We start from the raw sequence: 27,171 nt of genomic DNA on the forward strand, positions 1-27,171 counted from the left end.
ACTGCTTACGTATATGACAAAGCCAATCCTCTAACAGAATTTGAAGGACTCAATAAATGACCGTCTTTCCATGCAGTACATTATGAATTTCAAATGGACTGTTTGAATGTTTCAAGTAATTTCTGAAATAGTTCATACGATAATATCAGATACATATAGGTTATAAATATGTATCTTCAATACACACGTCGCTCGTGTTTTCTGTGTGCTGTGCATCTGTTGTAGTTTTACTTAGTTAAAATGTCTCTCATTTCTGATGTTTAAACTGAATTTTAATCCAAGAGTATCTTTACCTTTAATAGACCATAGAGACGGGGGCTTGTGCTTTATTTCTTGTTTCTCTATCGGCAGCAGTGCCCTGCTGTCTTCTAAACAGCAACGCATTTTTGGAGACACCGCAATATGGTTAGTCCGTACTTCGAATCACAGATTCATTTCAAATTGTAAAGTCAGGTCGCGTAGAGAGGCGACATAGACGTACAACAAAAGGTGCAAGAATTGCACAATGAGATGTGCTTGTAAAGATATTGTAATGATGCCAATGGAGAGCAAAAGACGAGTTGCTTTATTACGTTCATAAATACACATCTGATTCATTGTGCCATTTTGCAGTGCCAAAAAAACCGTATGAGAGATTGTTGCCAGTTCCCAGTTCAATACCCTGGCAACCTTTTTGCCAGACAGTGAGTGGGTTTTAATGCATAAAGCCGTTTTAACAATTGCGTCCAGGACGAAAAAAACAAACAAACACACACGCGCGCACACACACACACATACACCCACGTTCAACGCACGTGTACACGAGCCCGGAGAAAAAGACGCGAGGAAGCTCAGAGCGTTGTAGCCAGTTGTGTTTGCAGTGCTTTAAATAAGCTCGTATGAGAGCTCCATAAAGAAGACGTCGAGCAGGTGACTCCAATGGAGGTAAGGCGACGACGCCTCTTTATAACGATTTACACATAACCTGGGAAACATACCCTTAGCATTTGCTTTTAAAGTCTTTCATCAAAATACATATAGGAAATCTTTCTTTCTTTCTTTCTTTCTTTCTTTCTTTCTTTCTTTCTTTCTTTCTTTCTTTCTTTCTTTCTATTACATTATTAGTGACACTGCTACAAATTCCAATATAGGCTTCGGGATAATTAAGCTTCCTAAAAAGTCATGCTATATGAAGTGCTTATGTCGTCATTGGTGTTTATAACAGCATATTATTATTATTATGGTTGTTGTTGATGATCATATTTTGTGTAATGAATATTTGAAAAAATAAGTACACTAAAAAGTATGTAAAGTCAAAACGGAAGAAGAATAATTCTTTCATATTTTGGGTATGGTATATTTGGAAAAAAAATTCTCCTCATCCACCATAAAATGATGAGTTATACTTATATTTTAGCTAAAGGGAACTGAAGTACTATACGTGTAATGTATATTTTTAGATACTTATGTATTTATTGTGACTAAACTGAATACTTTAAAGTCTAGAAAGAATGTTTCCGCTCATGTATGTTCCATTTGTGCTACTTGTTTTGTAAAATATTGACGCTATGTTTATGTAACTTGTACTACATTCTTCATATTATATGAATATTTAAGCAAGTGTACATTTTAAAATTCCTAGATATTAATACACTGTTGGGGTAGGTTGAGATTCCAGAAGCTTGTTAAAATATAATAATGGACTAAAAGTAAAAAGCAAAACAAGCAGAAAAAATTAACAGAGTCTTTTTTTTTTTTTTAAAGAATACCGAAATATAGAAATAAAAATACTGTAGCTTTTTTTTTTTTCTTAATATAAAAGAAAAAGTCATTTTCATGTGTTCCGTGATGCTGAATTGGATTAAAAAGGGTTAGATCATTAATGAATGGGTAGCTCAATGGTTAGATGGGCTGATGGGTGGAAGTTAAAATATAACGTTCTTCTTGCTGAACACTGGTAGGCATTTTCTCTGATCTGAAGTCTTTGCAAATCCATTGAAGAATTATTAGAATTTACTCAATGACGCCTGCTAGATCTGCTTTTCGAGATAATGGAATTAATTCGCGCAGAGTTAACTTCGTCTCCCTCGGCTGCAGGCGGGCCTCGCACCTGCCCAGCTCTAGCACCCCGGATTTGTCAGCTTTGCATTTTTAAGAAGGGGGAAATCATAGTAAGTCCCACACAATTATAGTTACTCTTGTTAGCATTCTGGTTTTATCTTATTGTTGAGGTTGGCGTGATTGTTTTCCCGAGGCTGTTGATGTGCAAGCACTCACACTCATGGCGCAAAGACCGCTGTATTAGAAATCAATGACTGAAATGTAATAAATTATTTAAAATAGTGTCTGAATTCTAAAGTAGAGAAAAGAGACCACGTAAATCTGCAGCGCTGAAAAAAAAACTATTCTACTTCTGCGGGCAAGAAAGTAATGGCTTCATTGAATGTAATTCTTCTTTGTCAAATCTGTCTTTTGTGAGGACTGCTTAGACTACCCTTGGGCTAGAATATGTATTTAAGTTTGCTGCTGCCTGTCAGAGCAGCCGGCGCAGGTAAATATCTTAATAAAGAGTAAACGTTTTTCGGAGATATTTGCATCCAATCTATCTATCTATCTATCTATCTATCTATCTATCTATCTATCTATCTATCTATCTATCTATCTATCTATCTATCTATCTATCTGAGCATATTTTAGTTAAAAATTATTTACTAAATTGTTAGAATTTGTTGTTTTAGCCTAATTGCAATTACTAAAATTGAAATGAAATGTGAAACTGGTTAAAACATATTCAAAATAATCTTACAGTAGTGTGTAATTTAGTCTTTTATACGATAAAATAAACATAAACACCTTTGTACAGCTTTGGAGTATAATGACGTCTTCATGGATCTATTTTACAACGAGATCAAATTGCTTACGGCAATAACGGTATTTTTTTTCCAGAAAAATCCTTCCAACAAATCAGACTATGACTGTAAAACATGAAATTGGAAAATTGAAATAAAACCGTTATTCACAAAAAAAAAAACACATTTTATCCAAACCATGTGACCGATCAATTCACAATAGAAACAAATAGATTATATTGCCTTTTGTGTAATATCTAATTGAATAAATACATAAATCGTTTCATGTAGTTGGATTGTCCCCGCTATTCTGTGCGAGGAAGTGAAATACCAACTGACGACGATGACGTCAGGAGCAAAGTAAGGGAGATGTTTATACGTCAGCCTAATTTAACGTTACTGAGTTCTGTGCGCATTGTGCCAAAATTAGCTTTAATAGGTTTATGCTACTGTATTCTAAAAAATATTGTCATTAAATCCATAAAGTTTTTATGGTGACTTGATCAGGAAACTGTGGTCTTCTTCCTATAATAATAATAATAATAATGATAGAATGCATAACATTTTATAGTTAAGACGTGAAAGGCTTTGATTTCTATGTAGTTATCATAGCATTACCAGATGCCGCACCCAATGTTTTAGGGGAACTAAAGCGCTAAAGATGCACGGAGCAACATAATTTATTAAGAAAGGAGACATATATTGAACATACGTTAAAGTCGGCCTATTTACATTTCCTGATGCTTTCACCGTAAACTTTAGTAACAATTCCAACCTCCCTGTTACGTATACTGACAGAAATGTACTTGACCTTCAGATTATAGAGTTAGTATATGTTCAGTTATCTTACTTTTCCGTCATGGTGTTATTTTGATTACATTTTATAGTCGTCGCACTAGATTTCCAAATCTATTTTCTTTCTGATGTGCTCTGCAACGATGCGTATATTCCAAGACTCCCTCATCTCCTCAATCAGTTACAAACACACAAACAAATGTCCAGTTGAAAACAGCATACCATATGAGAGTCCAAGTTGCAGGGTTTATTGAGGTTGTCTCCACTACTCCTCCCTCTTCACAGTTAACTTCTTTTTTTTTTAATGCGTTTTGCTGGTGTGGGGGGAGGGGCCTCGTTATCTTTGAGTAGATTTGCTCAAGTACATCAGCTCTGGTCTCAGACATGACTCGACCCAGTTTATGTTAAAATGATCATTTTAGCGCTACCTGCAGCTCAGCCTGTTCTTCTGATCGACTAGTGTAACAACCCGGAAGAAAGAGGTTGCACATCTGACTCCAGTCGTACGTGTCCATTTCTGCACCTGAACGTTTTCTCCTATGCGAAAAGAAAGGGACAGAGAGAGAGAGAGAGAGAGAGAGAGAGAGAGAAGGAGAGAGAGAGAGAGAGAGAGAGAGAGATAGAGGGAGGGAGAGAGAGAGAGCGCCGCGGAGTTACTTTTGCACGACTGTATTTTACCTACTGAAAACGCAGATAACTTAATTAAGCTCGGCTTGCAGATTGTAGACAATCAGGACTCATCGCGGTTTCTTTCTCTGATACAGTAAGTACCAAGACAGCTTTATCAATGCAGTTCTCCCCGCGACTCAAACTAACTTCTTAGGATGTTGTTTTGGGCTTTTTGATTATTTTTAAAAGTATGTGTTCTTTTTCCATTCGTGATATACATTTTTGAGGTTGATTAAAGTCAGCTTTTGTAAGCTTCTGTTTAAAAATAGCAACAAATCGTATAAATTGTATTTGTTCTCGATGGACTCCCAGATGTTCTGTGTTATTTGCATGACTATTTTATTAGTGTCACGAACGCATCGCAAAGATATAACTATATGTCTCAATGAGTGACCGAGGAACGTCCCGTTTAAAGGTAAAAACTCTTTTTTTTCTGGCCATACAAGCTCGTTGTCTGTTAAGGGTTTGTGAGGTGGCCTTGTATGATTCTCAAGAAATGGCGCCCTGATACTTCAGATATACCGTCTTGCTAATTGATTAAGTTAAGCAAGCAGTTATAGAAAAAGGCAATTGTTCCCTTTGCTTTGAACTTCCACATCGCACCCTATCAGAAAACGTCAAAGTGCCCTAACACTCCCCCCCTCCCACCCCAACTTACATTTAACAGTGGAAGGCATTGAGCTGCCTTCACGCTGCATTTCCGAGAGATTGGCGAAAAGTGTCCCTGCAGTCTGGAAAGGGAAGCCTTCGGGAGCGGAATGGCGAGCGCAAATACTTTACACAGAATGCAAGAATCCACCTCCAAAGTAACTCAAATACCTACAGTTAAAGGAGAAGAGATGCTATATTTTTATTATTAAGTCATCTGCGCTGGATCAGTTCTACCGCTTCTCTTTCAAATTGTTGTACTAATAAATAAAAAGAGTGTAACAACTCGATTTACCATTTCGCAATATACTGTGTTTATTGAATAATTAAGTGATAAAAACAAACGTAACAGAAAACCTTATAGGAACAATGGAAGGTGCTGGGTACCCAACAGCCGAAATGCAACACCAAAGCACAGCGGAGCCCAGCTTTTCGAAAGGCCAATGCTGTATCAGAAAAGGCCCCTCTCCCGAGACCACTTTAACAAAATTGATAAGATTGCTAGTTAACAAGCCGTGTGAAAATGGTTAAATCTGTGATTCGCATGTACTGGCCGATTGAGTTAAGCTTCTGGTTAACGGGCTGTCGCTGTGTTTCATTTCTGTCTTGAGGACTGAGTTAATTAAATAAGTGAAGAACAGAGCAGCACGACGGCGAAAACACAAGCGGGGCTGCTGCGAGCTGCCCGAAGGAGACACTGGCGACACAGCTTATTTCAGGAGCGCAGCAGAATGTCGTTAATGCACGTTAGTGGATCGGCAATAGTTACCATCGTTGGATATTAATAATTACAAAGGTATACTGTATATAAAGGTATATTATAAATTTGTGAATTCCCCCTTGGGATTAATACGTATCTATCTATCTATCTATCTATCTATCTATCTATCTATCTATCTATCTATCTATCTATCTATCTATCTGTTGAGTGATGGTTAAAATCGCAAAGTGAACTGTTGGACTTTATAAATAAAGGGTCACCTTTAAATCATTACTATTGCACACTGTTCTATATACTGTAATAGTCTTACTGAAACGAGCTTCAGACTATTGCAATAGCAAATACAAATATGAAAGTATTTGACAACAGTTTTTTTATTTTTCACAGTAGCTTTTTTTTTAAATAATCAGCGAGGAGGTAATGATCGTATATGGGGAACAAGATTCACTGCAGAAAATAATCAATTGCTTATCTCAACGAATGTCATTTTAAAATCCTGCTTTAGTGATTTTTGCAGTTTTCAAGGCAGTGAAAAGGCCTGTTATGTCCAATACATCAGAAGGCATCGCAATAACAATTACTAGACTAAGTGGAAAATCGGGATAAAAGCCTGCCATTCTCATTTTGATTTATGACTCTCTTGTGACTTTGGAACAAAGTAAACAGTTAATAAAAATAACTTGTATGAGCGAAGTGGTGATGGTTTGCGCGTCTGTTTGTGTGTGTGTGTGTGTGTGTGTGTGTGTGTGTGTGTGTGTGTGGAGGGGAGCTGATGTATGGCGTAAACACAGACGTGTGAATTCATGTCATTGTTGTGGTGTAAAAACTGTAACCTGTGGAAATAATATAGTATTTTTGCCTGCATCGCTAGAAATGCAAGTAATCATAAAACAAAATAAGCCTCCCTCTTCTGTGGGATGTTTGCTGACTTGCATCGTTCGATATTTATCTTGTTTCTAATCCTCATCTGAACTGAAATGTATTCTTTTCACGCTTTATGGCTGGCGCATTTCAAGTTGCAGCAGAAAATTACGTCGCCTCTGTCTTGAGGTTACGAGTGTGGTTATCTTACATCGCCTTTATATCATCTAAAATGCATCTCTCGTCGGACAGATGGGCACTATCACATTGTCACTCATAAACATTCGGATGTATTTTGAATCAAAATGAAATACAATCAGTTGAGCACTGAATTGTCGAAGTAATTTGATGAAATTCATGTGTTTTTTTTTCTTTACAAAATAACGGGTCATATTATTATTATTATTATTAGTGGTAGTAGTAGTAGTATTGTTGCTGTTGTTTTTGGTAAACATACATGCACTTTCAAAAACCGCTTGATTAAGCTGAGGGTCGCGCTGGTCCAGCAGCCTGTCCAGGAATCCGAGTAACATCTGCCGCAAAGGAACCAACCTTGGACTGAGTGCCTAGCCCATCGCATGTTATTACTTTTATAATTAGGATTATTATTAACATTTTTATTTGAGCAGTATGGAATATCTCACTTTTCACCTGTACTATTGATCTTTAAGTATTGATGTTTCTCGTACCTGCATCTGTGCATAAACTTTACTCAAAGTTTGAACTCGTCATAGCTAATTCTGAAATTAGGTTATAATATAGTTCAAATATAACTTTACAAAATGTCATTTCTGAAGGGTAAACGCCACATTACCTCAGAAAATGTGTCCACAATGTGTATAATTAATAAATGTGTATTTTTGCTATGGATAATCTGAACAGTCAAAATGACAATCCCCATCTACTTTAACTTTAGTTCCTGTACTTACTGACGTCTTTTAATGAATCCTAATTATTTTAAGGCTAAACTAAAGAAATCTGCTAAACAGTTATTGTTTAGTATCCCGGGTAGATAGACCGGGATAGAACCCGCTACCCTGAATACAAGTAGAATAAAAGTAGATAGATAGATAGATAGATAGATAGATAGATAGATATCAGAGATTAACATTAATTGCATAATGAATTTGAAATAATGCAAAAATCCTTGTAAATATACATGCTATTTTTTTTTTTTTTACTGTGTGCAGTATGTTGCAGCTTGATTCATTTTGACATCCTCAAGCATTTCCGTTATTGGACATTAAAAATAACACTCTGCACATTTCCTGAAAGTGCTCCGTCCCCATTGCGGAGAGCTGGAGCCGAACCGGACTGCACTGCCTTAACTCCGGGAACAGCGCTGGCCAGGCAGCCCGCACTTTCAGGATACAAACACCACAACAGGCCAGTTTCGAGTCCCTTACTATCCAACCTTGCACGTCTTGAAGACAAATCATTGTGTATGTCGAATCTTTAATGAACTGCAAAAAGAGAAAGTGTCACATTAACCTGCTAAAGAGATGCTATGGTCAGAATGACATTTACCACTGTGTAAAATGAACCAGAATACACAGATCAGTAACGCGATAAAGCGCAGCCTTTAATTAGGGAATCACAGCTAATATTCCTTCTTGCGATCTGATGGTCTGTCTGCACAGTGCTTGGTTCTTTGTGAAGAATGCTTTCTTATTCTGGTTCAATGTTGTTCGTGTACGATAACGGTATTGAATTAATTTTTAAATTATTAGATTACTTCATTACTACCCAATAAACGCCATCCAAGGCAGAAATAAGGAGCTTATGGTAAAACAGGGAGAAAACCAATTTTCAAATAATTTAATCCAGACAGGAAAATGAGAAAAGCTAACATTTATTTACCAATCGTGTGTTATTTTTGTGTTGTTTCCTTCATTGTGAGTAAGCAGGCAGTTATGAGCTAAAGTAAAAAGTATCTCGGTCTTCTAGTCTGCATAGAAAACACCGGCGTTTTGATGAGTTATCGATAACAGATTTGAAAAATGACTGCATTAGTGTGACGGAATTCCCCGAGGCTGTTAATGAGAAAAGTGAAAGATGAAAACACTGAAGATGATTTTTCACGCCGCTTCTCTTCATTTCTGGGCTGCAGTGTTGCTCATAAGTTATGAATTACACAGTACACTGTATAAATGCCATTTAAGGGCCATTTCAAATGTGCAGTGGTCTTCTTTTCATTCCACGTGCAAGGAGCTGTTTATGAGGCCCGTAGTAAATTGTACTTTGCTTTTTGGGTATTATTAAAAGTTCATTTCCTGGTCATTTTTTTTTTTCTGGAGAGCTGACGTCAGGCCCCCGGCGTCAGAGTGGCTGGCAGACTGGCTGTCGAGGGTCGGCATCAAAAGACTGCCTCCTGTTACCCAATTATATACTGTCAATCCGTCAATCCCCCAAAAAACTACAATACAAAAGAGTCCCAAGTACATGGGAGGAATACGGAGACGAAAAGTAGATGCAAGGGAAAGTAAAAAAGAAACACTCCCTAGAGCACCGATTGCCATCATAATGTAAAGCGGTCGGTCCCCGTAGTGTACTGTAGGTCTCACTCAGTGGAGCGCTGTGTTTGTTGGGCGGCAGCGCCTTGGCCACGCACGACGAAAGCAGAGCAGACGACTGCGGGAATTCAGAGTCCAACCTAATGGATGGTAAAAACATGGCAGGCTTAACATTTACCGTATTATTGAGTACAAAAGAAAATTAATATCAAGAAAACAGCGGTTTAGATTTTGACTGCATGCCCTTCAATAATCCAATATGCGTCGCATGTTTCAGCTGATGCTAAATGAATTTTTACTGGCTCCTAAAAAACACCATTTTCAAATAAATAACCAAGATATATACACACACACACACACATATATATATATATATATATATATATATATATATATATATATATATATATATATATATATATATATATATATATATATATATATATTTACAGTTTTAGCAAAAACTGGTAGAGTGCAAACCACTATTAGAATCACCATTCTACAAAATGACCATTTGATAAATGCATTTAAATAGCTTTAATCACACAGACCAGTACATCAACGTGTACCGCTGTGTTTTTAGACTTTTTGTTCAATAATAATAATAATAATAATAATAATTATTATTATTGTTGTTGCAGTAGTAATAGAATCTTATCTTATCTTCCAAAATTGGTGATTTCATTATTTGAGGGTGAGGAGTCAAAGTCTGTCGAGGCAGTTTTGAGCCCCTGGGTTCGCCACCTCTTCATACAGCAATTATCAAACCGGATAAACGGGTTGGAAACATGGACAGACGTACAACTCAGTTGATTTTATATATTTTATATAGTTTTATTGCGGGTCATTATTGTCACGGTTACAGAGTATCATGAAATTCTTTCTTGCATGTGCTGATCAACATGCAACACGTTGCCAGAGAGCCTATCTGTCTATACCTGTCACTTCTGAGTGCGGGACTGCACATGTACACCCACAACGGTCTTGATCCGGACGTCTTTCAAATTGGCAAGAAAAACAGGAGTATCAGAAAAAAATGAGAGACAGAACTCGCTGCCCGGTCAGAATTTGAACGCCAGCCCCATAGAGATGAAGAAGCAGGACTGACCACTGCGCCATCATGCTATTACTACTGCTACTGTAGCAAATGTGTATTTATTACTATGTGGTTTTTTTTCAACTCAAGGAAAGTGTGTAAGTGTGGCCTGCGAAGGACTAGCGTCTAGGCACGCATGATATCTTGGGCTATAACTCTCGTATATAGAGTTCAATTAAGCGAGTTTAACAAAATCGACGATATATTTATTAAATTGGTAGATATTCTGAATACTTTGATGAAAACATTATGTAACAATAAATAGTACACTGAAGATTATTTAAGATTATCAATAAAATTATGTCAGTAAATAATTGTCGACCAAAATATTCCGTCTCGAATAAAGGTGCTTACAATAAAATGAGCGTGGCGTGTATATCATACAGTCGGTGAAGCCGTCTTCATTGTGAGGAGTCACCCATGCAGCAGAATCTCCCTTATAAAATTAACATTTGATAATGTAGCCTGTATATGAGAACAGCAGTGGCGCCTATATTGTTTGTAGTAATGCGGAATACACAGCTCTTGATACAACATGGAAATGAAGAGCAGAGCATGTTCATATTTTACGTGCCATCCTGGTGTCAGTGTGTTGCATGCGGGCAGTCACACCGGTTTTTAACTGTTGGGCCTGCATGTGACCAGGGCTTTGCAGCAGCTGAATGTTAATGCTTCTTCCTCCTCTTACGCTAGTCTGCAGATTTAAGAGTTCACATTTCTGTAACCTTTTGACATTCACTGAACACGTTTAACAACAGGCTACATGATTATGCAAATTCAGCATTGTTGTTTAATTTATGGAGGTGCTTTTTCGTCTTTTTTTCCCCTCAAAGTGAAATTTGCCTATAATAGAATACCTGTTTTATTTTAGCCGATGTTAGTTATTTGTATGTGGTTTTTATAGCAGAAAAGAACATCAGTGTTACAGACAGTCCTACATGGCAAAAGTTTCAAATATACTGCATGTGTAGATAAACCATATATAAAAGTATATATATATATATATATATATCCCCCTAAGTAATAGTCTTGTACTAATCAAATTATTGGCGACACGAAGTCCTGGCTGTGTCAGTTTACCGAATGGGGGATCCGTTTTAAATCCAGATAATTGTGAGAATTAACAAATCAGTGCGATTAGCGCTCAAGTTTACTTTTGTGGTTGACTCAACCGTTTGGTGACAAAGAGATTAGTAGAGAAAAGAGCTCCCTGTGAAGAAGAATAAAACGTATCAACTTAATATAATGATGAGCAGATTTTTAAAGTAGATATTTGATGGAGACTAAAGCACAGTTGCCTTATAAATTGCATACAGTTTGGTCGAATGCTTTGCTGGCTTCGATCCATCTAACTGAACGGTTGTTAGCATCCGTCTTGAAAAGTAGATAAACGTATTTTATGTTCATATATATTTATATTGTGTACTTGGGTATGTTTTTGTGTCTTTCTGGCGGAGATCGTGTGTGTTTGCAAATGTGTGTATTTTGTTTTCAGTCGTCTCTTCACCTTTTTTAAATGAACAGTGTATGTACTAAATAAGTTATTCGGAACTCGCCATTCTTATCAAATAGTAAGGGCATTTTGGAAGTTTAAATTGAACACAAAAACTTTTACTCAGTATAAATAATTTAGGTCTGTATTGCTAAGAAGAATTTTGATACACGTAAAAAAGAGTTTGCTATGATTTAGTTGGATATGCTACGATTCCTCGCGCATTCTTTCACAAATATTTTATAACTCACGATATTTTTATGATAGTTTTGAGCAGAAATTAAAAGTAATGCATATATTTAATTTTTTTCGTGACACTACTTCACCATTACAGTTCAAAACATAGTAAAGCAATATTTTTAATGACGGTATATGAAATTTGTATATGAGCTTGAAAAACTTCCATAGTCCCTTGTAACGTAAACATCGGTCTTAATATCATTGATAATTTTAATGAAATGTGATGAAGGTTAGTTCCGTTCCTACACATCACTATAAACTAAGGACGTAAAATCACCGTCAGATAACGCTTATTTCTTTTTACATTTTGATGTTTACGAAGGAATATTGATTTATTTAATAATTGAATGCATTTTATAATCTTTGCTATCTTCTTTAATTGCTATTACCTATGCTTGACTGAAAATTCCTAAATATTGCACTATGCTAAACGATATGATATTTTAATTATATATTTCCATTCGAAAGAGTGTCACACACCAACTCATACAACTTTGTACCCTTTTTTAAAATCATCTGCCGCTATTTTTAAGTGGTTTATGAATAGCACATTACGCCCTCACAAAGTATCAGAATAATGTAACCATCCACTACTTTTGTTTTTTAAGGGAGTGGCGAATAATTAGTCCTTAAAAGCTCCTGCAAGCTTCAAATATCTTAATAAATGGTGTGAATGCTGTTCTGTGTCCGTCGGCGATGCTCGTTTTTTTTTTTTTTTTGTAGTTTTTGGCCTGGCCAATGACAGAGTACCTGTTTCCTGATTGGTGATCATTGAGTACGTTTGGCTCGTGGGTCACGCCCCTCGTGAATGTCTACAGTTTTGCGCGACTGACTCTGTCCTGAGAGTTGATGTGCTTCTTGGGGATCGCAACACAGCACAGCCCCAAAGCATACTGGATATATTTCTTCTTTCACTGCTTTAAAAGTTAATAACAGATAAAATGAACTTCTGTAAGTATTTTTTTTTTGCTTTCCTTACGATTTTAACGGTCCGTGAGAAAGTCTTACATACAGGTGCTGCACGAATTTAACTCAAAGGTTAATTGTTTATATTTTTGACACGGATGTCAATGAAAAGTTCGCTCACTCTTCCACATCCTGACGTCGGAATCTAAACATGATTGGCGCCTGATCTTTTTTGTTATCTGTATAACGTAATTCACTAAACAAATCACTCCTACCTGAAAATAGCGTGTATCAAAGCTAAGCATTGCTCATAATGACTCGATCTGAAGAGAGAATAACATTTTAAATGACATCTTTTTTTCCTTTTGCTCTACAGGTGCTGCAAAGTGAGAACTCTTTCCAAGCTCTGGTTTTAGGCAGAGATCCAATGCGGACCTAAAACACTTTATTATATACATTTATTTATTTTTTTTTTAAACTTTCGTTAACCGATCATTCCCTACAGAAGAGGCATCGAAAGGGACTCTCTTTTCTTTGTTTTATTTTGGTGAAAACAATAAAGGAATGGAAGTAGCAACCGATCAGCCACGCTGGGTGACACATCATCATCCTGTCCTCAATGGACAGCACCCGGACTCTCACCATCCAGCACTGGTTCAGAACTACATGGAGCCGACGGCCCAGTTACTCCCTCCAGACGAAGTGGACGTGTTTTTTAACCACTTGGATTCGCAGGGAAATCCATATTACGCCAATTCAGCCCATGCTAGAGCGCGAGTTTCATACAGCCAGGCCCATGGTAAGATTTACTGCATGTCCGGCAGCTCTTCTGCCTGTCTTGTGCCTTCATCAGCAGGGTTGTTATACAGTATATATCAGTAGTCATATAAATCGTTGTTCTGCTTATGTAAATAAGAAAAGTGTGTTATCTGAAAATAACATAGATATTCAGATATTCTAAAGTTCATAAATTAATGGCATTTGCGACCATAATGGTAAACTGCGTATTGTTGTGATTGTATATAAACACTGCATTGTGTATTTGTATTATTTTAGGAGGCTTTGCTATTCTGTAATGCACGACTCAGTCTAGTAAAATCGTTGGAAAGAATATCATTTACAAAGAAAGAAGGAAGCAGAAGTAATTTAACCCCTAAAGGGTGGGTTCCACAAGTTCACAGAGCGAAACAAAATACGCAGTACTTCCTGGATATGAAATCAGAATGAAATCGCTAATATTGCGAGTATATGAAAAAAAAAAAGAGCTGTATAGGCGGCTCGAAAGCTGTCGTGTTTTTTCGGTTCTTTTTAGTTGAATGTTTAAACCCAGAACGCTTGTTGTGTTGTCAGATTTAGAAAGTAAACGTGACGTGAGCTGCAAACAATTACAACGGTGTTGTTTTTTTGACAATGTATTGTTGGCGTAGATTGCATGTCGCCTGTCTTGTTTTCATTTCTTTTCTTTGTTAAACAATCAAGGTCTTGTTTTCTTTTTGAGACCAGCTACATTTAGATTTCTGCATATTAAAAAGTAGCTGATTGTGGCTTAAAATATACACACTCGACTTACTTTCGTGAGTCGGTTTTACGCTCTTTTCGAAACAAGCCATCCATGTTTTAGAGGTATAGAGGTGTGTTTTGTTTTAAAATTGGGGATTGCAGTATTTGACACCTGGAATGTCTTACAAACATTTTGCAGCTCGTCTCACTGGGAGCCAGGTTTGCCGGCCTCACCTTATCCACAGTCCCGGGATTCCTTGGTTGGACAGCGGGAAGGCGGCACTTTCTCACCACAACGCCTGGGCGGTCAGCCACTTCTCCAAACCCGGTCTGCACCCGTCCAGCAGCGGAGTGTACCCCTGCAGCAGTGGCGCAGCTACGAGCTCGGTTTCTTCGCTGACCCCAGCCACTCATTCTAGTCCACATCTCTTCAGCTTCCCACCAACACCGCCGAAAGATGTATCCCCGGATCCAGGAGCTATCTCCCCAGCATCTTCTTCTGCTCGCCTGGACGAGAAGGAGTCAATCAAGTACCAAGTGTCACTCGCCGAGGGGATGAAGATGGAAGGGTCGAGTCCTCTGAGGAGCAGTCTAGCGGCAATGGGTGGTCAAACGCCAGCCACTCACCATCCGATCCCGACATACCCAACTTACTCCCTTCCTGGAGCTCACGAATATGGGGGAGGCCTGTTCCATCCTGGCAGCTTGCTTGGTGGGGCCGCGTCCAGCTTTACCCCGAAGTGCAGAAACAAAACCAGGTCGTGTTCAGGTAAGGAGTAGTTATGATTATGCTGCATGTACCAAACTCTTACTGGTAATTCGAATCTAAATACGACTTATCGAAACGAACATTTAAAGAAAAACTTTATACTTTGAGAAACATTGATTTGGTTACATATTGTTCGACATATTAGTTGGATGCAATTTTTTTTTAACTCTGCTGAAGATATGTTCTAATATTATGAAATTGTGTTATGTATTAAGTATTGAGGTTACCTTAAATATCGAACCCCATATCTTTCCTGCATTAACGGAATATGGTTTCAAACGCATCCTAGTGGAATAGGTGCGTAAATAAATTCTCCTTATCATGTTCGTAAAATATGCATTTATTTATTATATTTCTAAGCACACATATGCTTATACTTACTGGGTTTTATTACACTGAAGTCGCAGCTTAACTGTCATTCTGTAACCTTTTATTGGACATGCTGGGAATTCTTCGCAAGATGAAAGAATTCTGTCTTAAATACACCGTACATCTATGTGAAAATGAAATATTTGTAATTGATTGGCATGATAATGAATCGTATACTGTCAGAACTAAATGTGTTTACTGTCGAAATAAAGGTAACTTCACTCATAATATCACTATTGTCACATCAATAAAGGTAGGGTTTTCCCAGTTATCTAAATATAGGCGGAAGCGTTTAGATGTCACCGGGGAATAAAAGCAGCAACGCCTTTTTTGTCTAATATTACTACACACATCTGAAAAATTAGCATTTTGTGGATTGCGCCATATATTCAAATTGTTCTAATTGAAAATTAAACAATCGCTTTTTTTAAACTCTAGTTCAATGTTTGTAGAGTCACATTAGAGCCTTTAAAAATTCTTCTGGTCTGCCGAATTTTAATTCAATGAGTAAAACATATTAATTTAAATATTAGCAAGAACTGGAATTTTAGTTTTAGCGGTTTAAGATTATCTCGTCTTCAAAACGGGAATCATTCTGAACATGTTCCCTGGGGTTTAAATACTATTTTGTGTACGTATCTGTCGTTTTATCTTATCAACCCCGAGGTGTCATATCTTATTCTAAAATTGTTTACTCGATTTTGGCTTCCACATAAACAGCAAACTCGGCACATTTTGCACAAACACAGCGTATCAGTTTTGCAGATTTTTAAGTAAATTAGTATACGGAACGGTTGTAAATTGACAGCCTCAGAATGGTATTATCCCTGAGTGGAAACTATGCAGATAGACCGTCATTCTATTTTTAAAATATGAAGAAATGGTGGAAATATTTATGATTATTTACCATTTTATGAAGTAATCGGAGTAGAAGGCCTTACCTCTAGCGAACATCTTTCCAGAGCAGTTAATGTATGCACACAGATTGATATGTAAATAGTAAAGATTGTATACTGGTACAGTACAGACGAAGAGGTTTTAAACGCGTGTGCGTACGTCCGTGCTGAGATGTGTACACATGAATCTTTTTATTTTTGGTTTCAGTCTTAGAAAGTGCAATACGTTTGCTCATGAAGGCCTTTCACAGTGAAGGACCGTGTTGTATACATTTATCAGCTAATATTATGAAGTCATTCCAAGATTTTCTCAGGCTGCTGTAACACGACACTTAACGTTTGTTTGCTTTAGACAAGAATTATTCCTCACGACACGCTGACTCCAGGCCGCTTCCTTTGCCCCTTCCTAGGGTGCAGTCGCTCCAAAACAGTTACAGCTATGCGGGAGATCCAGGAACGGCAATAGAAGGCCCACAAAGTTCAAAAATTGGGTGTTAAGTGGAAAATTAATTTATAATGAAAATTCTAAAAAAAAAAAAAACGTTTAAGTTTTCATTGTAATGACCTCATTTTAGTATCTATTTTTAAATTTAAACACAATCACATGTTTTCTAGATAAATAATTTTTATAACATTCTAACATATTTAAGGAGATGAGTCAGAAATGTTTCATGCATCTAACGTTTCGTTTCTGATATTAATTTATAACACCAATAAAGTATACTGCAACCATTTTCAAATATTCTATTCTTATTCTTGTTATTTTTTATTATTTTTAAACTTCTGATGGGATATATAGGATTGTACTGTAAAAGTCAAAATATAGTTACAAAGTCAAGTGCAGAGCATTAGGCAATGTAAAATTGAAATGAAGGTACAGATTTGGATTTTATACTGGTTGATTTTTATTAAATGCTTAAAACCTTCAATAAGAATAAACAAATATCCATGTGAGTCAGAAATGATCTAGATAGAAAAAAATCAGTTTATTACAGTAAATGTATGATGATCTAATCTTTAAGAGATTGGGGTGTGAACTCATTTATTTCATCAGTGTTTTCCTGCTTGTTGTTTTGTGCAGAAGGCAGAGAATGTGTGAACTGTGGAGCCACCTCGACACCACTCTGGAGGAGAGACGGCACAGGACACTACCTCTGCAATGCCTGTGGACTCTATCACAAGATGAATGGCCAAAACCGGCCACTCATTAAACCAAAAAGAAGGCTGGTATGCATAATATTAATACAATTTGAAGAATACATCTTTTCAAGTATTTCTCTCTCTCTCACACACACACACACACATTTTATTTATTTCATGGAATTTCATTAGCAACTGAAATTTATTGTGGTGCAGCACTGGTCTTCATGATTTTTGACGCAGTTACAACAATGAGATGAAATCAATCTATCTATCTATCTATCTATCTATCTATCTATCTATCTATCTATCTATCTATCTATCTATCTATCTATCTATCTATCTATCTATCTATCTATCTATCTATCTATCTATCTATCTAAGCTTATTTTAACATCTTCTCTGTCCACATTTCTTTTACTCAGATATCTGTTGTTTTTTGCATTACTATTTACCAAAAATAATATTTTCACCCAGATTGTTATCACTGTGTTATATTTTTTCCTGTATTCACTCTCTATCTATCTATCTATCTATCTATCTATCTATCTATCTATCTATCTATCTATCTATCTATCTATCTATCTATCTATCTATCTATCTAAGATTATTTTAACATCTTCTCTGTCCACATTTCTTTTACTCAGATATCTGTTGTTTTTTGCATTACTATTTACCAAAAATAATATTTTCACCCAGATTGTTATCACTGTGTTATATTTTTTCCTGTATTCACTCTCTATCTATCTATCTATCTATCTATCTATCTATCTATCTATCTATCTATCTATCTATCTATGATATGAAATGTGCTGTCATGATATCCAATTGAATGGAACATGTTGTACATTACCATGTTCTATTTCCATATGCTGGTTTTTACACTTAATAAGTTATATAGTGGTTGTTTGAAAGATTTATGCCTGGGTATTTGCCTAAAGTGTTCTTTCAATGTGAGAAAGCACAGTTACAATTTGCTTTTTATTTTAGTACATAAGAATATTCAAATATAAAAATAATGATGGTTATGCAGACTTCACCATAACATAAAATTAGTAGCTAATCAAGGGATGAAAGGGACAATGATAATCTCATTCTTATGTGCTTATAAAGCATCCCCTTGTTGATTCTTCATATAATGTCACCAAACATCATACCACTTTACGTTTAATATTATTAATTAAATCAATAATATTATTACTATTATTGTTGTTGTTATTATTATTTAGTCTTTTGTATTTCAGATCTGATATTAATAACCTTTTAATGCAAACAATGATCTATTTGCCATTCCTAACCAAAGGTATATATTGTCACATGTAAATAAATGCATGCTAACAACTAAGGCACACACCTGATCTGACACTTTCAGCTAGAAAAGCCCAACTTAATCTTTTACATGTGCTGTGTGTGCAAAGCTGTCTGGGATTTGAATGCTTTTCATATTGATATGCAGCTTTGCATGCAACCCTTCACAATTGTGCAGGCTAACCAGAAAATGAATGGTCCCATTTTAACGTTCACATCTAACTGAATAAATACATATTGGTTCTTTAAGTTATATATATAAAAATAAACCTCATTTTACGATTACGGTTTAAATCAATAAATTATCAGTCCTTAGACAGTTATTTATTGCCTATCTGCAGCTTGTGTTCATTTGGCAAAGGCCTGTCTGCCTTAGTACCTGGGAAACCCAGGCGGACCCGTCCTTTCTTCCATTTATTTGAAAGACCATTATTTTTCCATCGTCTTGGCCACCGCTGCTTTTTGTACTATGGCATATATGTTTTCTAAGGCCCACAGTTGTTTCCTATCCGGATATCTGAAGCTCAGTGATAAGGAAGCCTGGACCGTGTGTTTCCGGACTCGGCAGCCTTTCCGGGTTCCTAGGCGAGCCCTGCCAGGCCCTCACGCTGGGCTGGAATTACTAATACCTCACCGATTATTTGGAAAAGCGGTCTAGGAAAATAAATAGCCTTTTTTCTTTTTCTACTTGGCTGTTTTCAGGGCTGGTATTTGCTTTGCATAAATATTCTCACCATATCTTCTGTAAGTCTCCGCCTTTTATTTAAGGTGGCGTGGATAAATGAAACGTGCTCTGTTTGCCTGGGCACAGACTTGGCTAAAAGAAGTCGCTCGTCTGAGGAGACCACCAAGTCGCCGCCCCGAATCCTCGCACGAGAACTGAGTATTACTTCTCGTGTAAAGCCAGTCGCTTACGTGTCCAAAGTCGAACGGTGAAAGAAAACAAAAGTCATTAGTATGGCACTTTGGACGTTCGGACTCCCATCAGTCCATTTTGGAATTGCCTTACCTATGCCGTTATTGCAGGGATCAGACAAGATGAAGCCCATTTGTTTTATTAACAGTTGTGGAAGGGGTGAGGAGCAGGCAAGGGTTTGGAAATAAACAGGTAGATAAAGTGGGAAACGACCCCGCTAGCCCGGATGCAGACAGACAGATAGATAGATAGATAGATAGACAGATAGATAGATAGATAGATAGATAGATAGATAGATAGTCGCTGCACTTACATTTCGTAGATAATGGCAAAGTATATCAAACTTTATTGAACAGTTTGAACTGAAGGGCTATTAAAATACTCAAAAAAAAAACCCCAGAAGAAACTTAAGAATTTAACTTTCATATAAATACGATAAGCATAAATATTAAAATCGAAAAAGTGAAAGGTGTCACGAATTAAAAAAACATTTCGCTTTCAGCCTGACAAACTGACACACTAGTCGTTCGGCTTGTAATAAGGCTCGAAATGTAAAAGATTCACAATGGCACCCAAAACAGCCACGTCTGCTGTCAATAACTATACAGTTTACAGATCCGCGCCATTGTTTCATCTTGTTAATTGGTAATTGAAGCGCCTTGTAATAACGACCTAAGTAAAGACGCTATATGGAAATAAAATTTAATTGAACCCATATAGAGAATGGCCGTTATAATAGAGGACGAAATCAAACTTTAATAATAATAATAATGTTATAATTTTAATATAACCTTACTATAATAATAATAAGTGGTGGAAAATATAATAATAATAAGAGGAACAAGGTTAGCACTGTTGTGCAGTGGTTCACTTATTATTATTATATTTTATTTTTGAGATTTAGTTTTCTGCTACGTCCCAGACAAAAGCGTTCATTTGTCTCGCCGAGAGTGGCCTTAGTGACAAGACTGCATTAACTCCGGTTTGCGCTCCTCAGTGCGGTCGGCGGTCCTCCATTGGAAAAGAAACGAGTTCAGATTATTGTATTGTGTATTGTGTGATGCATTTACTTTTTGTACTTTTTCTAGTAAAATGTATTTCTATTGCTTATGTGTTAGTTTTTTTATTAAGAGTCCATCATTCGTGTAGTTTAAATGATCGGGTTGAATCTAAAAATTTGCAGAACTCTTTATCTAGCTGGAGTAGTAAAATGATTATTATCATGATCATACTGTAGTGATAGTGAGTAGCTGCTTATTGTAGGTCATTTAAAATTGTAGATGGCAAGCAGACCCTAAAAGCCCCGTCGTGTCTGTTGCTGTCAGGCAGGATTTGTTCGCTGTTTTAAAATGATGAACATGCATTCATGTCCCCTGATGTATTTAACCCTTTTCTCTCTCTCTCTCTCTCTTTTTTTTCCTTCACCAGTCGGCTGCCAGAAGAGCCGGGACTTGCTGCGCAAACTGTCAGACCACCACGACGACCTTATGGCGGCGCAATGCGAACGGCGACCCAGTGTGTAACGCCTGTGGTCTTTACTACAAACTTCACAATGTAAGTCCCCCGTCCCGGGTCGAGCATATCAGGGGCGGTTTCCCCAGGGGAGCGACTGCCAGTTCAGATCGGCGTCACTGATGCTTACTTTTGAAATGTTAAAATGTGTTAGCGTGGCTTCAGAGCCAACTTATCGAGAAGAAAAGGAATAAAAAGGCATAACCCGAAGCGTCAAGCGCGTATTCTCCTTTATGCCTGCCCAGATTGGTTATAATTTTGACCCAAAGATTTTTTTTTTTTTGTATTATTATTCTTTTTAATTTCATGTATATCTAACCATATGAGCGTACCGAATATCTTCAGAAGATGCTATGGAAGGTTAATACCATTGATTTATTTCATTCATACACGATCGTGCAGAAATAGATGTAAATGGATGTTTTATTTCCTGTGCCCTGGGGACTGTCTCCAGTTATTCCACTTTGTCTCCCTGTTCAGCTCGCATTAATGCTGTTAAATTGTGCACATGTGGGCCAATTATATATGAGAGGATTACATTCCCCACACAGGACTCATTGCAAACTACATGTTGCCAGGAAAAAAAAAAAAGAAAGTGTAATCACAGACCAAACAAAAGATGTCGTTTACACTGCTGGTGGGTGTTTGGGTTGTGTGTGGGTTTAGTTTAATGTGCACAGGTCTGCGGGTTCCAGATTGACCGTACCTATCGGCTGGCGTCTTTGCCAGGGCCATTTTGGGGATGCGCTACTTTTGTTTTGTTTTGTGTCTGTTATGCTTGTATGCACCCATTAATTTGAAGTTTTTGTATTTTATTTGACTTAAATGATTAGGAGTTTTTCAGTTTTTTTTTCTTGCTGGACACGTTTCAGTCTTTATTATGAATATTTACTTAACACATCTTGCCAGGGTCAAATTCACAGGCCAGTTCAATGTACCCATCAATATGCAATCCCTTATTGATTCAGAGAGGGGTAATGTGCTGTCCATCCACTTCCTAAACCTGACATGGTCATAGAAGGCCTGGCATCACCGGGTGAAAAATACGACCCAACTCTGGTTCCTACTTTTCTTCTCCGTCTTTGGTGTTCAGTCACAATAAAATTGGGTTAAATTACTGCTTTGAATGTATATAGGTGTCCACTCTTGAAAAGGCAGGCCCATGTAAATACTTGAAGTGCTCAGTTGACATAGGTGACCTGATTATGTTCACCTACACTCACTCACATCGGCCCAGTTTAGAGCTGTGGATCAATCCGGCATCATCACGTTGGTGTAAGCATGAGGAACGTGAAAATGACAGCTTTGGAAAAAGGACGCAGTCATAGCTCATGTAATGTTAGAGCACCCGTTAACAGTGTATTGTTTTTTAATTGATATTTGTGACTTTGAGGTGCTCTCCAAACTTAGTTTTAGGGGAAAAGTTATGTTTAGTTTATTCATTTCTTCTCCACACCTGCTGATCCTAACACAAGACAGCTCCAGATGCAGAAAGCAGCTGTGGACAGGACATCAGGTCATTGCAAGGCACACTTTGTGCATAAGCCAACATGCAGCTAATTCAGAGTTTTCAGTCTCCTTAATGTGTGTGTCATTGGTATATACATGGAAAAAAATAATGGATTACTCTTTAAAAACTCAGTTATGTATTAGTGAGGAACATCTGTAATGGGAAGCAAACAGCTTATTTGACTTAGTGGAGAAGAACTGAAGGGGCCCATTACAGTATACCAGATTTGAGATGACGGGGATGCTAGTGTATCTGGATAAAACCTTCAGAGACACTGGGGAAACATCGACTGGTAATTCACCAGCTAGGATTTGAAAATCAGACTTCAGAGCTGTGTGGCAGCAGGTTTAGCCACTGAAGAATCAAATGATATAAACGATCTGCCTGTTTGAAAAGGCCTAGAGAAGAAAATGTCTTATCTTGTAGTTTCTTATATCCAAAAAAAATATCATAATACATCAGCCCATGCTACATTTGGGCATTGCCTTTTCTTATGCTGCATTCATGTGCTTGTGGCCTATTCGGACTTGCGCCTTGTGACTTTTCACCTACCCACTTCAGTTGTGTTCGTGTGGGTGTCTGGTCAGACCATTTGGAGAAATGCAAGGTCACTGTTGAGTTGTTACTTGGTCTGTAAAAAAAATAGGCGATTAAAGATAAATTGCAGTTCTCATGAAATTAAAGAGTAAAACAAACGTATTAAATGTATAATCACTTTGCTCCAAAACAATGGCATTTCTGGCTGGCCAGGTCATGCGTTTTATTTTATACATTGGACTAAGGTCAGCATTAGCTAGACTAAGTCTACACTAAGGTCAGCATTACATCACAACTTGGACAATACAGGTAGCTTTGTTTTCCCTGAATTATTCAGCTTTTAGCGCTGTGTTCCTAGTATGTTTATGTGGAATTTTTACTATCTGTCCGAAAACATGTGAACGCAGCATTCATGCCATTGCGCAAAATACCCCAGGGTAATCGGGATGGGGTAGTGTGAGGGTCCCATTAATGTTACAGGACTAGCAGAACACTAAATTCTTTTCTCAGGTACTATGAAAGATGCAATTTTGCTATAACTTACGATATGAATATCTTAAATAAACGTGAACAGAAATATAAAACATACAACATACTTCTGACCTGTACCGCGTACATCAGCCAGTTGTGACACATATGCAGTTCTGTGAGGGACAGTATAGGCCACCAACTTACTTAACGTCGCCATGCTGGTGGTTTCTTCAATAGTAGTAACATATTTGGTTGACATGTCATTATTTAGGACATTTTCATTGCTCTGTTTGAATTTTTTAAAGTAAATCCAGCATTTACAAGCAGAGAACTTTGCTTTGTTTTCTTTCATTACTTACCATATATACTCTTTTATTAGTCTGTTCCTGAAACCCGAAAATTCGATCATAAAATCAGACCCTGACTTATACACCCGTACAAAAATACGACACTTAATTTTTTTTTATATCTTCTTGCTTCCTCCACTCTTGCTCCAGTTTCTCCGACACATTGAATTTTGTTCCGGCAGCGCAGTTACCAATTTCTTTCGCCACTTCGACGACTTTTAATTCAAAACCAGCTTCATATTTTCTTCTGATCGAACGCTCCATCATAGATAAGGGATGCTCTTAATGACGAAGGTGTATGAGAGTGTGAGATACAGAAAACAGTGCAAACGTTACTTCGGAATAGTTCGGGTATTACCGTGTGGTCACGTAGGCACAACGCATAGAAAAAATGGCAGTGTGCTCGGTGGTTACTCTCTCAGGTGAGCGTTAGCATATCTTAATCTCTTTGACTAATAGGCGGGAGTTTTCCGCATTCAACTTATATGACCGACATTATAAAATACCGGAAATTATAGGGTAAAATCAAGTCCCGACTTATATGTGGGAGAACTTAAACACTAGTATATACGGTAAATAAAATTTTACTAATGTCGCTCCCCCGAGAAACCGGTGCTGTAGCTCTAGTAAGTTAATAGCTAAGACAGTACTGCTAAAGCAGGCAAAAACAAACTAAACACAAATAACAAGAACTAGAATTTATATGTTAGCCTATTTTGTCACAGATCTAGCAATGAGGATTCAGTGATTTACAACACCATAACATATTCTTAAGATTTATTTTCAGCAGCTCCCTACAAGTTTCAAGTGGTGTAAATGAAATGGTTCTGGTTCGCTCATAATCCTCTTGCTTACTGGTTACTGATTGAGTTGCTTCTTATTTCCTCAACTTGACAAATCCTGCGTTTTTGCTCCTAGTGCTGACTCCTTGTGAATTTCTCACATTACACCCAACTCTGATGCTCTGTAATTACGCTTGCGCATGTGTGAGTGTGTGTTTGTGTTTGTGTTTTTGTTAGTTTCTTGCCTCTTAAGATAATCCCCGATGGTTTCCGGCTGTGTTGTCATTTTTCAATTGAATTCAGAGTTTCAGTCCTGTGAACCCAATTCCTGATCTGTAGCTCTTTGTTCTTGCAGGTGAATAGACCCCTAACAATGAAGAAGGAAGGCATCCAGACGCGTAACCGTAAGATGTCCAACAAGTCTAAGAAGAGCAAGAAAGGTCCGGACTGCTTTGATGAGTTTTCCAAGTGCATGCAAGACAAGTCCTCGCCGTTCTCTGCTGCCAGTCTTGCTGGACACATTCCACATATGGGGCCGATACCCCACTTTAGCCATGCTGGACACATCCTTCCCACTCCTACGCCTATCCACCCCTCATCCAGTCTGTCCTTTGGACATCCTCATCACTCAAGCATGGTTACTGCCATGGGGTGAAAGTGCCTGACATGCACAACCACCCACCCCCCACCCACCCCACTAAACTCTTTTTGTGTGAGAACTAGTGGAAAAAAAAATTCTACTGTGGTGCAAGAAAGAGAAAGAAGGAAACCCTGGCTTGGAAACGAAGGCGGCCGCCGCTAAACCGGGGGCACGAGACTAGCAGACTTTATTATTTTTTTGGTTTGTTTTTAACGAATCACAGAGTCTGGGCTTGCAACTGACTTTGCCAGTGTGAGGAGACAACTGCTTCTGAAAAGAGAAAACATTGCGGTATTTTATTCCTGTGGCAAAGAGGCCAAGGCTGTTGCATTTTCCTCTTTTTGTTTTTCCATGTGGGTCTTCTGCAGGAATCGGGAGAAAACCGAATTGCCAAATTCCCTTCATCCCGTCTCTTTGTGCCTGCCTACCTGATTCCCACACCTGACTGTCTGCCACCTTCCTTTAATGGTTGGGACTGAGTCAATGGAAGGCGTCCCCTCTGATCTGTGAATGTTCTAACAAGCAACAAGCGGCAGGATCTGACAAGGACAGAAGACGAAGATGTCTCTCTGCGACAGACTGATGCAGTTCTCTGCTGACAGGGCCTCAAATATGCTGGACTACCTATCAAGAACTTGTTTATATGAAAAAAAGGAAAGAAAGTTTATGAAGCTTAATTTTAAACGGTTTACTATTATTATTAATATTATTATTATTATGAATATTATTTATTTTTTATTCCGCTTTTTCCCTTTGTGTGTGTTTCTAGCTTTTTAAAGGAGAAATCGGACTGTTACAGAGTTCTTGTGCCATCCTTGTTCAGACACATCTTTTCTAAGGTGCAGCCTTAACTGCACCAGGAGGCTCTCTTATGCTTTGAAGTTCATTCCATGGCATGCCTTTTGGGACACTGTCACCAGTTTGTTTAAAAAGAAAAATGCTTTCCTCACTTCTCAGAATTGTAATAGACGAGATTCTAAATATCTACTACCTTATCAATGACATATTTGGCAGGGACACTGTATAGCTTGGGCTGGTCAGTTTGTCTTCAATTAATAAGGAAGGATTTGAAGTGCAGGGCCATTTTGAATTGCTTGTTCTTAAAGAAGGAAAAAAAAAAACTGTATTGCCCGTCAGAAGAATATAAACAATGGATTTGTTATGAAAATTAAAACTAGAGCAGGAGGAAAAAAAAAAAAAAGTGCCGCTTTCATTTTAGGAACATTTCTGCGTGCTCGCTGACCTTCTCACCTCCCCGACAGCAGGGCGGATAATATAATAGGCATTTGTGTCTGAAAAGCGTACTGCGCAGCCACCCTCTGTGGTCACAAGCACACTTTTATTAATGGGTGGGAGCAATAGATGACCACTGGAAGCCAACAGGGTGGGAGGAAGGACAGAGAGATGGAGAGAGAGAGAGAGAGAGGATTGAAGCAGAGAGTGCATGAGACAGCTGGACACAGGAAGGAAAAGCAGTCCACTCCAGGCCGCCCTTCACAGCAGAGTGTCGCAGATGCTTGTGCAGCTGAGCCCTGAGGAAACACTTGGCGGCTGGAGGGTTTTAGATTATTTTTTATTTTATTTTATTTTTTTTCCTTCCAGGAGCACCATTTAAAAAATCCGTTCATCTCTCTCTCTATCTCTGACACAGGAAGTCACATCAGCAGCAAACAGCTGATGAGAATGGCAGGCATCCACAATCGTT

The 27,171-nt window shown here is 37.7% G+C and overlaps 1 protein-coding gene across 3 annotated transcripts; it reads left to right on the forward strand.

The window, feature by feature from the left end:
* Positions 1-813: 813 nt before the first annotated feature.
* gata2b (GATA binding protein 2b) lies at positions 814-26,667 on the forward strand. 3 transcript variants are annotated; one of them, XM_028824079.2, is made up of 6 exons: positions 814-924; positions 13,146-13,568; positions 14,469-15,038; positions 17,385-17,530; positions 21,096-21,221; positions 25,182-26,667. In XM_028824079.2, the coding sequence occupies exons 2-6, from the start codon at positions 13,334-13,336 to the stop codon at positions 25,479-25,481; spliced, it is 1,377 nt and encodes a 458-aa protein (XP_028679912.1). In that variant the 5' UTR covers positions 814-924; positions 13,146-13,333; the 3' UTR covers positions 25,482-26,667. The 3 variants fall into 3 exon arrangements, with proteins under 3 accessions (XP_028679912.1, XP_028679913.1, XP_028679911.1); XM_028824080.2 differs by lacking the exon at positions 814-924 and adding an exon at positions 4,233-4,386; XM_028824078.2 differs by lacking the exon at positions 814-924 and adding an exon at positions 12,662-12,814.
* The last annotated feature ends 504 nt before the right edge of the window (positions 26,668-27,171 follow it).

The sequence above is a fragment of the Erpetoichthys calabaricus genome, chromosome 18, assembly GCF_900747795.2.
Source record: "Erpetoichthys calabaricus chromosome 18, fErpCal1.3, whole genome shotgun sequence".
Lineage (NCBI taxonomy): Eukaryota > Metazoa > Chordata > Cladistia > Polypteriformes > Polypteridae > Erpetoichthys > Erpetoichthys calabaricus.

Bases quoted from the DNA above. Each gene is read 5' to 3' on its own strand.
- gata2b (XM_028824079.2), top strand. From the start codon at position 13,334: ATGGAAGTAGCAACCGATCAGCCACGCTGGGTGACACATCATCATCCT. The intron at 13,569-14,468 runs GTAAGATTTACT...AACATTTTGCAG, and splicing joins TTCATACAGCCAGGCCCATG to CTCGTCTCACTGGGAGCCAG. The intron at 17,531-21,095 runs GTATGCATAATA...TTCCTTCACCAG, and splicing joins TTAAACCAAAAAGAAGGCTG to TCGGCTGCCAGAAGAGCCGG.